The sequence below is a fragment of the Gadus morhua genome, chromosome 10 (assembly GCF_902167405.1).
Source record: "Gadus morhua chromosome 10, gadMor3.0, whole genome shotgun sequence".
NCBI lineage: Eukaryota > Metazoa > Chordata > Actinopteri > Gadiformes > Gadidae > Gadus > Gadus morhua.
Genome location: NC_044057.1, coordinates 12,828,972 through 12,838,971, shown reverse-complemented (window position 1 = coordinate 12,838,971; position 10,000 = coordinate 12,828,972). Strand labels below are relative to the sequence as shown.

Sequence of the window (10,000 nt, the reverse complement as noted above, 5' to 3'; positions counted from 1 at the left end):
TAATAATGATAATATAATATTAAACCAGACCAAGGCATTATTATGTGATACCCTTTAACACCGGACGGATCTCCGGTCTGAACCAGACCTAACAGATACGACGTCTGCCTCTTTAGTATGAATACACATTTATAATCAGTTATACACAATCAGGTATCCTATTTATTGGAAAAATAATGTCATCATAACATTATGTTTGTCGACCCTCCACGATGTTACCGTCCGATCCTAGAACTCACTTCATGTATTTGACCGTAATGTTCTGAGCAGAGCTTCATGTTATTATCTATATTTTCTCGTTAGTAACACACTATAGTCTTTATGTCTGCCTGTTGGGGGACTACACCGAGGTCCTAAGACTCAGTCCTCTGTTTCCTTCCTCCTCTCTGATCCTCGGAATCACCCCAACGTCATTACGGTACCACGAGTCAGGTTTAGTCAATAAAACAGAATGTAACGGATAATAAAAACTCATATTAACATGTTGGTTTACATTATTTTATATTATTTTATGATATTCTATTATTATAATCACGGCTGTGTCCGTGGGTCTGAACCAATGCTAGTATTAACACTTAAACAGTAGGCTTATTAACACTTATACTATATTAACTCTTATACCGTAGTATTAACACTTGTATTGCAGTGTAAGATTTATACAATAGCCTAATAGGCCTACTGTTGTAGTGTAATATTTACACGTATTCGTTTTCTACTATCCTTAGTTATATAATTATGATATTATCATTATATATTAGTGATATTAATATGATATTATTATCATTATATATTAGTGATATTATTATGATATTTAGTATAGATTGGTGTGTATTCTCACCCGCACGCGCGCCTCTGTCAGGTTGGTCCAGACCGCGATCTCTTCGCGCGTGCTCATGTCGGGGTAGCGGTTCCGCTGGAACGTGGCCTCGAGCTCCTGCAGCTGCTGGCTCGTGAAATGCGTCCGCTGCCGCCGCTGCCGCTTCTTCTTGGACGGGTCGTCAGAGGCGTCCTCCGCCGCCTGCTTCCCGCTCTTCTCCTTCTCTGTGGGCACGATACATACTGTTCATATAGTATTAAGTATTAATTCATTAATTAATGGATTATTGACCCTGTTAATACAGTATTAAAAGATTAGTACAATTAGTTAGATTATAAACAGGCTACTAACCTTTAGTTAAGAGTATTAACAGAGTATTAAGACCTTTCGTAAAAGTATTAACAGAGTATTACGTCGTTTAGTATTAAGATGGCCCTTCTCCTTCTCTGTGTTGGGGGGGGGGGGGGGGGGGGGGGGGGGGGGTATTAAAATATTACTCTCTTATATATATTAAAAGAGAGTATTAAGACAAGTCGTTTTGTTAGAGTATTAAGAGGTGTAGTTAGGCCTACATTTAGTCGTATTAAGATAATATTAATACATTTAGTTTGAGTCTTAAAATGTTTTGTAACAGAGTATTAATACATTTAGTTAGAGAGCATTACGATGCCTAGAGTATTAATATCTTTACACAAGTTTGATATCCTCAGAATCAGGAACCGCGCGTAATTCTCGGCTAAGCGGATCTCTGATGTGTGTGTGTGTGTGTGTGTGTGTGTGTGTGTGTGTGTGTGTGTGTGTGTGTGTGTGTGTGTGTGTGTGTGTGTGTGTGTGTGTGTGTTAGTGCGTGTGTGTTTGGTGTTTATGAGTGTGTGTGTGTGTGTGTGTGTGTGTGTGTGTGTGTGTGTGTGTGTGTGTGTGTTTGTGAGTGAGTGTGTGTGTGTGTGTGTGTGTGTGTGTGTGTGTGTGTGTGTGTGTGTTTGTGTGTGTGTGTGTGTGTGTGTGTGTGTGTGTGTGTGTGTGTGTGTGTGTGTGTGTGTGTGTGTGTGTGTGTGTGTGTGTGTGTGTGTGTGTGTGTGGATCCTCTAATCCTAAAACACTAACTAATACCTCCTCGTGCGGTGCATTCCTTTAATTATTTAATAGTAATACTATCAACATTAGTTATTATTAACGGTAAGGGTCGCGCGGGGCTCCACGGGGTCTCGCGGGGTCCTGACAAGTCGTTAAGGGGGTTCAGACTCTCCGGTCTGGCCGGAGATCTGACGGCTCCCTGACGCCTGGAATCTCCAATTGAACGCACACTTCCTGCGGCAGCAAACGGCGGTCGGAGCCGCTGAGTCTGAACCGGCGTGGCTCGCAACTTACCGGCAGACTCGGGGCTCGAGGTGTCCGACACCGCGTGCACGTCCAGCCGGTGCTTCGTGTCCCCCGCGCGCTGAAGCGGCTGTAAGGTGGACGCCATAGCCAGCGCGTGCTTACTCCCGGTAAAGTGGTGGTGGTGCTCGAGGTTTAACGGCATGGAGCTCATCGGTAGAGGGAGTGCAGCTGGTCTTCACGAGCACGTCGAACGCGTTTAATCCTTGGCACGAGCGGAGGAACCAGCCCGGGTCTCCGCGAGCCCAACCCGAACCTCGAACCTGTTCTACCAAGTGGCGCGAGACTGGATCAGAAGCGGCCGCCAGTTGCCATCGCGGCGCGAGGAACCTCCGGTACCGACGACTAGAGCACACTATCAGAGCGTGAGCCCAGGTAGGGGGTATGAGACGTGGACACACACTCTCTACACACATTCATACACACACACCCCTCCGCGCGTTGATCTCCTCTCCGCGCTCTGTGCTGCGCGAGGGGCAACCTCGCCTCGCGCCACGCCCCCGCGTCATCACTGCAGCCCCGCCCACACTGTGACGGACAGGTCGGTGATGACGCGACGCTGGAATCAGATCTGTGTGTGGATGTTTCGGCGCTGCGGGGGATGATTCTCCTCCCTGATAGAAGCGCGCCACCGCGGAGAAAGACAGGGCGCGCCGCCACGGAGAGGGACGGCGCGCGCGTGCGGAAGACCAAATCGTTAAAAGATACGGTTTGGTCTCGTGAAACGGGTCTCGTGAACCCGGTCTCATGAACCGGGTCTCCTGAACCGGTTCCGGAAAGAGGGTCCCGGAAACAGGGTCCCGTGAACCGGGGCATGTGACCTGGATCCTGTGAACCGGGTCCGGTGCATGAAGACGTCAGAGTACGCGGTGAATAAATACAATAAATGCGAGCTAACAGATCTGATAGTCCAGCCTCGTGAAGACACTACAACACAACAACACAACGACTCAATCAAAAACAACACAACAACACAACCACAACAAGCAGCAACACATCAACAATACAACAACATGACCAGAGCGCAACAACGACAAAACAACAACACAATCACAACATAATAAACACACAACCAAAAAACAACAACACAAGGGCACAACAACGCAACAAGACAGCTATTCGAGGGTGAATGATTCTAATGATGACGTTATGAACACGTTATTATAGGACGACTTAAGTGTTATTAGTAAGGTCACGTGACCCGACCTGGTCTGAGGTTTTCCCGCCGGAAGCAGCGGCCACGTGACCAGCCCAAACACAATAAAGGCTCTAAAACCAGATTTCATATTTACGTCCACATCGCGGGCCGAGCGGCTCGGGAGCGCGCTCTGCCTCTGAGTCTCTTTGGAGGACTTTAATGAGTTTTAACGGCGAGGAGCAAACCTTCCCGCGGCTCCCAGGAGCCCGCGGCGCGCAGAGGCAACATCTCTCGAGACGACGTGAGGAGAGGACAACGTGACGCGGAAGGTCGGCAACGCTCGCTCATTAACCACCCTTCTCACCACGCACGCGCGTGATGACTTTACACCTCTCTGCTCTTCAATCCCTGCGTCCGTCGATCCACACGCGCCTACTGTGTGGATGAATTCACGTGAACGTGAACATCTTAAAACCAATCCCCCAAAACCACACCATGCATGAGTGGGATTATTCAAATGATCTGCGTTATTAGGGGCTGTAAGTGACGTCACTGATCATGTTATTATTGAGACGTGTTTCCAGAGCGCGTGGAGCCGCCGCTCCTTCCTGCGCGGGACCACTAAAGTTGAAGTGGATTACCGCGGCTCTGCGCTACAGCACGAGGGCCATTAATTATCTATTCAGTCAATACGGGAGCGCGAGCCTTTTCCACCGGCTTACCAACACGTCACATTACCGCACGCGCGTATTCCTGCTCACGCGTCGCCTTTCATTATACATTTAGTTTTCCCTCGAGCCCGGCCAGCGAGCCGCGCATATATTACCTCCAACAATATGAGGCGGCCCTAATCACGCGCGATCTGTTTACCTCGTTATGCCTCCTCACAGCCGGGCCTCGTCAGAGCCTCTACTGGACCGGGCCAGCCTCCTCAGAGCCTCTGGACCGTGCCAGCCTCACCAGAGCCTCTGGACAGTGCCAGCCTCCTCAGAGCCTCTACTGGACCGGTCTGCCTCCTTCAAGCCTCCACCTTACTGGCCTGCCTCCTCAGAGCCTCTACTCGATCGGGCCGGCCTCAGAGCCTCTGGACCGAGCCGGCCTCCTCAGAGCCTCAGCGCCAGGGTACATTCTCCGCGACATCGTCTAATTTCCGGTTGAATTATACATTGGCCCTCCCTGTTTATTTGAACGGATCGATTAGAGTCTAATTCTAGTTATTACCCTAATAAATCTGATTATTGTCTGCTTATCGATGTCCTGACGAGTTCCACCGGGAGCAGAGAAGTGACGGGAGAAGTGTTCTGATGTTTATTTATTCATGCGGGGATATATGGACTTTTATTATATCATATTATTATTATTATTATTATTATTATTATTATTAATAATAATAATAATAATAATAATAACAATATCTATATATTCATATTATTACATCATAATAAAAAATGAATATTCATATTGTAATTCTTCTTATAATATTATATTATATTAAGACTTTTTTTTAATTATAATTCTCAGATCCGGTCCCGGCCACCAGGGGGCGAGCCAGGACCACAGAAGGCCTGCACGCGACTCCTCAGGCTAGACCTGGGTTGACCCTGGACTCTAGACCCATGTGGACTCTAGTCTAGACCCAGTTGGACTCTAATCTACACCCAGTTGGACTCTAGTCTAGACCCAGGCTGACTCTAGACTCCAGACCCAGGGGGACTCTAGTCTAGACAGACTGACCCTGGACTCTAAACCAAGACCGACTCTAGACCAGTCCGAAGCGGACTCTAGTCTAGACCCAGGCTGACCCTGGACTCTAGACCAAGACTGACTCTAGACCAGTCCGAAGCGGACTCTATTCTAGACCCAGACTGACTCTAGACTCTAGACTGAGGATGACCCTGGACTCTAGACCCACGCGGACTCCAGACTGACAGTGTGCGGTGTGGGGGTTCTGCCGGGATGTGGGGGGACCACTCACCGATCTGGGCGCAGGTGTTGGCTAGCTTTCGGCAGTGAGACTCCATGATGACGTCTGGAAGAGATTTAAACATTATAATTATTACCATAAATATTAGTATCATTACCGAGAGGACAAGAAGACCCAGAGGGACCAAGTCTAGAGACCAGGGGGAACCAGGTCTGAGGACCGGGTCTGGGGCAGGAGGGAACAGGTCCCCAGACTCCGTGTTCTTCTGTATAGATGTTAGGTCTAAGTAGGCCTACAATCTATTTAAGGTTTGGTTCTCTAGGGTAGATGTCAGGTCTAAGTAGGCCTACAGTCTATTTAAGGTGTGGTTCTCTAGGGTAGATGTCAGGTTTAAGTAGGCTACGGTCTATTTAAGGTGTGGTTCTGTAGGATAGATGTCAGGTCTAAGTAGGCCCACAGACTATTTAAGGTGTGGTTCTGCAGGGTAGATGTCAGGTCTAAGTAGGCCTACGGTCTATTTAAGTTGTCGTGTGTTCGTCGTGTTTGCGCGAGCAGCAGTTGGGCTGGAAGCAGAGTGATTCGGCTGTAAAAGCGCGGGATTAGCGGCTGATTGAGATGTCTGTCGGCGGGATATTACAAAATTCATTATCGGCGCCCCACACTACCTCGATATGAAGTTACACAGATGGCCTTTTATTAGCCCGGGATCTGCTGTTTGCTTATGATAATTCAAGAAGCAGAGAATTTGCATGCTGATCTCTCTCTCTCTCTCTCTCTCTCTCTCTCTCTCTCTCTCTCTCTCTCTCTCTCTCTCTCTCTCTCTCTCTCTCTCTCTCTCTCTCTCTCTCTCTCTCTCTCTCTCTCTCTCTCTCTCTCTCTCTCTCTCTCTCTCTCTCTCTCTCTCTCTCTCTCTCTCTCTCTCTCTCTCTCTCTCTCTCTCTCTCTCTCTCTCTCTCTCTCTTTTATTCTTTTCTTCTCTGATGGGAGCGGGGTCCCGCGTGCTCTACATGTGTGATTTTGACTCTTTGTGAGACAACACGGAGGTGAGGTCAGAGGTCATACCTGCTCAGCGCCTCGCTCTCTAATGAAATACCGGAAGATGCTCCTCGGTACCACGCGTAAAACTGTAGTAATGCACGGGTAAAACCGGAACAATACAAAACAATAATAATTAGGTATATTTAAACATAGATGCATGGAAAATAAAATCAAATAATTTGCATATAAATATCCTTCAATAACGTTCATTCATACTTAGAATTAAAGCGGGTTATAGTGACTTATTATTAATAAATAGTTTCAAATGGCTGATGGCCATTTGAAACGAATGAAAAGTGTTTTCACGCAGCGGTGCAAATGTTGAAAATGTTTGTTATTTTTCAATTAAGAAAAACACATTTTATCTGCTTAATATAAATTAAGCTAAAAGTATCACAACACCTAGCACGATATATATAAATAAAAAAACTGTTAATTTAATATTCGTGAGTAATAATAATAAAGTTAATTATAAGAATAAAATAATGACGATAAGAACCCTGATTAAGGATAATAATAGGCCTATATAGTTACATTAATGACGATGAGTAATAGAGCTAAATAATAATAATGTTTAAGACAGACATCTCAGCAAGCAGCGGATGAATCCTAATCTCTTTGATCATTATCATTTAAATGACGCATATCTCGGACAATCCACTCCAATATTACTTTGACTGATATAGGCCTAGTTATTTGATTAGAATTAATTATTTATTTTCTTACAGAAAACGTTTATTTTTAATTAAGTTAATTTAAAACAAATTGTCATTTGAATTTTCTTTTGAAGACGGTATTAAAACAAATTATCAATTTATTCTCCTCCGAACGAGTTTTTTATGAATAATGAATAACTAAATAATAACTACATGTAGCCTAGGTTCCTTTTGTTATAGGCCGATGCACAAATAGATCTGACATATCTTTAAAATTGGTCGATTTATTAAACCTATTATACTTAAGTGGGAAGATATATACAGTTGGTTTAAACAACATAACAATTAAGGACCCGACGTCTTTTTAGTCGGTTTACACTAAGTTGCTGATTCATAATATTTATGAAACATTGGCCTGATGTCTCGTGCTTTAAGTAAGCTGTTTGTAATACTGAGTGGACGGTGACGTCTTTAGAGTTCATTTACAATATTCAAGTAGGCTTTTTGTTATATTTATGGTGCAGTTAATATGTCTCTAGGTTTAAACCATAGGTATAAGTAGGCTGTTTTTGGATTAAACAGTTTAATGTTCATTCAGTATTACAGACGTCTCATAGAGCCGGCTTTAGAGCTCTGAGGCTGTTTGTAATACTGAGTGAACAGTAGCCTGATGTCCCGTAAGCCGTTTGTAATATTTATGATATAAGTAGTCTGTTTGTAACGAACAGTAGCTCTGGTTCAAGGCGCACGTGTTCCGCGTTACTTCGGGAGGGTCACTTAAGACGCGTCCTCCCTTCGCCTGTCCGTCTCGAGCTCACGGCTCGTCTACATGCAGCCGTCATATCCTCATATGAATCAAGATCAGAATCCACATCTGAACGTACATCGGAATCCACATCTGAACGCACATCTGAACCCAACTGAAGGTGGAACAAATTCATCGTGAAGCACAAGCTCACATCCCGGTACGGGCCGACTCACCAGGGGGTATGGGGGGGGGGCGGGGGGGCCCGGGCCGTCCGCGCGCTTCGATTCACAGGTAGATTCCACGGGTTACACACACGCACACACACACACACACACACACACACACACACACACACACACACACACACACACACACACACACACGCACGCACGCACGCACGCACGCACTCACGCCCGCGCGCGCCGAAGCTGGAGCTTAGCGCCTATAAAGAAGTGAATGCAGCGTCTTCACGGTCCGGGTTCAGTGACTCTCCACCCCCGGGATAAACAGTCTGCGGTCCGCGCTCCTCTCACTCTACGACGGCGTCTTGATGTGCGTTAATAAAAGCGTTAATAAGCACGTGAACGCATGAATACGCGTGTCTTCACAGAATCCGTTCGCCTCGTCTGCGAAACTTTCCCCTGGAAGCCTCGAGCAGGAGTCTCCGGAGCGGGAGGCGCGTGCGTGTGCGTGTGTGCATCCGTGTGTGTGGGTTCAGAGGGTGTGTTCGTTTGTGTGCCTATGTGTTCGCGTGGGGGTGTGTGCGTGTGTGTGGGTGTGTGTTCAGAGGGGTGTGTTTGTGTGCCTGTGAATGTGTGTGTGTGTGTGTGTGTGTGTGTGTGTGTGTGTGTGTGTGTGTGTGTGTGTGTGTGTGTGTGTGTTGTGTGTGTGTGTGTGTGTGTGTGTGTGTGTGTGTGTGTGTGTGTGTGTGTGTGTGTGTGCTTGCGTGTCTGTGCGTTTGTGTGTGTTCAGATGGGTGTGTTCGTGTATGCGCAGTTTAGCAGCAAGCAGAGTCCGTGGAGGAATAACGCAACAAAGTGAAGTTATCAGCGATGAGCGTCTCTGCTTATTTAACAATCGTTACCGCGGAACCCTCCTTCACAATAAAGGTACCGAGGACAGCCTTTATTATTGTGTTTTATAGCCTGAACAACGTTTGACAGATGACACGTTATTTAAGCATTGTGTTTGACTGAACACGCTTCACAATAAAGGTTTGACGGGTGACGGGTTGTTGGTTTAAACTTTACGCACTGAACCACTCCGCAGTTTATTGGTCCATAAACACATTATTTAATCCAGAACGAACGGAGTGTCTTGTTTTTAATATTTAATCTACAGCCGGATTGATTTAGTTTATATTCCTCCACAAGTGGTGAATTAATAATTAATAAGGTGAATAATTAGTGTGTGTTTAGGTGTAGTGCATTGCGGTGCGTAAAGGCGCAGACACGGTGAGACCGATTCACGGAACAACAGAACATCTGGATGTGTGTCTTCAGCTCCTTCAGCGGACCGGACGGAGGCCTGCTGCCTAATCCTCCCTTAACATTTGTAGTCATACTCCTATTAAACTCATTAAATCACTCATTAAATCAGCCATTAATGCGGGCCCCCCTGGGAAACCTCGCGAGGCCTCCGGGAGCCAGATGAGATCTGTGCGGATTCCCCCCGCATTCCCACGTAAACACCGACAGCACCATTACTATCACTGCAGTACAATAACTACAGTACTATTAATATCACTGCAGGACCATAAGCACTATTACTATCACTGCAGTACTATTACCTACTATTATACATAAACATCAACCTAACAAAACCATGTACTTTTACTGCAGTAGGGCCTACATATACTGCAGTACATTTAACACAGCACTATTACTGTAGTAGGCCTACTATTATCGCAGTATAAATGAATGCAGTACACTTACTGCAGTAGCCTACATTTACTGCAGTACATTAAATACATCACATTCACTATAGTTAATTTACCACAGTATATTTACTATTAATAACCCTTCATTTACAAAATTTCATACAAATAACAAATTAGCCATAAATAAAACGTACTATTAGAAATATACTCATAATAATAATAATAATAATAATTATTATAATATTAAATATAATATATTATTTATTAGTATTAGTATGATAAACTGTTAAGTTTCCTAATTATAATAATTATAGTTAGGGTAATAATAATAAGGCCGTCATTTTATTTTGAATATTTAAAAGACGATTTCGAGTCTAACGAGAATCAAAAAACAAATGAATCAACAAATCAACTCTGATTCAG

At 45.1% G+C, this 10,000-nt stretch overlaps 1 protein-coding gene across 3 annotated transcripts in view; it reads right to left on the bottom strand.

Annotated features, from left to right (window-relative positions):
* The window catches only part of pitx2 (paired-like homeodomain 2), an 11,909-nt gene that overhangs the window by 1,349 nt on the left and 560 nt on the right, over positions 1–10,000 (bottom strand). Inside the window, exons 2-3 of one of the 3 annotated variants that reach the window (XM_030369277.1) lie at positions 5,308–5,361; positions 839–1,041 (exon numbers count right to left, since the gene is read on the bottom strand). In XM_030369277.1, coding sequence (XP_030225137.1) covers positions 839–1,041; positions 5,308–5,353 — 249 coding nt within the window. In that variant the 5' untranslated portion in view covers positions 5,354–5,361. Of the gene's footprint in view, positions 1–838; positions 1,060–2,185; positions 2,870–5,307; positions 5,362–10,000 lie in introns of those variants that run through there. The other 2 variants (XM_030369275.1, XM_030369276.1) reach the window with 2 other exon arrangements.